The sequence below is a fragment of the Tupaia chinensis genome, unplaced genomic scaffold (genome assembly GCF_000334495.1).
Source record: "Tupaia chinensis unplaced genomic scaffold, TupChi_1.0 Scaffold000475_1, whole genome shotgun sequence".
Lineage (NCBI taxonomy): Eukaryota > Metazoa > Chordata > Mammalia > Scandentia > Tupaiidae > Tupaia > Tupaia belangeri.
The window spans coordinates 1,081,311-1,082,954 of NW_006159984.1; the positions used below are offsets into that span (position 1 = coordinate 1,081,311).

The following is a 1,644-nucleotide window of genomic DNA, read 5'->3' on the forward strand; positions in this document are numbered from 1 at the left end:
TTTGTCCAGTATAAAAGTTTTACAATTATGTTCAAAGATATAAAAATACATGTTCACTTAGAACCTTTCCTATAAGTATTTGACTGAGACTACCTAATAGTAATATTTGCATATATCTTTTGACACATTACAATGTGGACTATCAGTATCCTCTTTACTACTGAGAACAAAGTAATAGCCTTAAACTTAATCATACCAAAGAACCAACTCCAGAAATCCCAGAACCAATTCAAAAGCTTATTCTTAAAATTCTGTTCCTTTAGAGTAATTCTCATTATCAAAATCATTATCACTCACGGTTCTCCAAATAAATAAAACCAATACGTTTTTATTTTTTTAATTTAAAACAATTGGTTCACATGAGTGTGGGATCTAGAAAATACAAAATATGTAAGGCAGGCCAGCAATACTTGATGTTGTAGTTTTGACTTTTAAATTTGTAGGGCATTCCGGCAGTCTAGAAATTCAAGCAAAATTTCTGTTACCATCTTGAGGCAGAATTCTTCCTTCCCCTGGGAAACCAGTTTTTGCTCTGAAGGCCATCAGCTGATTTGATGACATCCATCCATATTCTTGAAAGTAATCTTCTTTATTTAAATTCAACTAATTCAGATCCACAGAATACCTTGACAACAATATCTAGATCAGTGCTTCATTGAAAAACTGGGCACCACAGCCTAGCCAAGTTGATTCATACAATTAACCATCACAGGATATTTCAAGGCAATATTCTGAAATACATTTTATAAAAGAGATACACATTGGAAATTCTTAAAAGTAGTCCAATTGGGTAAATAAGAGATTTCAGCAGTTTTATGGCTTCATAACAGATATTTAGCAACAGCAAAACTTGTCTGCGACTGCCAAGAGTAGAAATGCTAAGGTCCTTGAAACACTCCAGCTAATAAAGGAAGCATTCCATAATGACAGCAATCCAGATGATCTTAGAAGCCACCCTGGCACATCCAACAGTCCTTATGTGGCGTGTTTCTACTGGAAAGAAAGTGATGAGAAAAGCCTCAAGGCTGATGCAACTGAGTAAAAGGGAACTGACATGTACATTTGCAATCTGGAAATTCTGACTCAAGGTTGATTGAAATGAAGATGATAATATTTCACTCTTTATCACATGTTGAAATATAACAGAAAAGATTCTGTATCCGACTAAGACATCTGCCTGAGCTATGTTACAAATGAACACCACAGTGGGTTTTTTGGATACAGAAGGTGACATCAATATCAGTGTGACATATAGACTGGCAAATATTCCCAGCAGAGTGACAATGATGTTTGTAGAAGGCAAGACTAGATACTGGATATATTTGAATACCAGGTACCTTCGGAGATCTTTCATATGGTCTTGATTTGCAAAAGCACTAAATTGGGCAGTGTTCCTGTGTGAAGTACAGAAGAAAGGTGATATAAGGATTTATCCAAAACAACAACTTAAAGTCATTTAAAATTATGGCTTAGTCCAAGTAAATCAATGTTTTAGCAGACTAACATCTTTCCCATGCTTAGACCTGATTTAATAATAGGTCATGTTGTTATGTGAAATTACATCTTTCTTAGTTGATAATTGATGCAAAAGGCAAAATCTGTATTCTATTTTAATATTTTCTACACATAAATTGATGAATTTTT

The 1,644-nt window shown here is 34.0% G+C and overlaps 1 protein-coding gene across 1 annotated transcript; it reads right to left on the reverse strand.

Annotated features, from left to right (window-relative positions):
• Nucleotides 1-718: 718 nt before the first annotated feature.
• On the reverse strand, nt 719-1,354 carry LOC102469608 (G-protein coupled receptor 20-like). The gene is given in 1 exon segment (XM_014590658.1): nt 719-1,354. A coding segment is annotated over 1 exon segment (636 nt).
• Between the last annotated feature and the right edge of the window lie 290 nt (nt 1,355-1,644).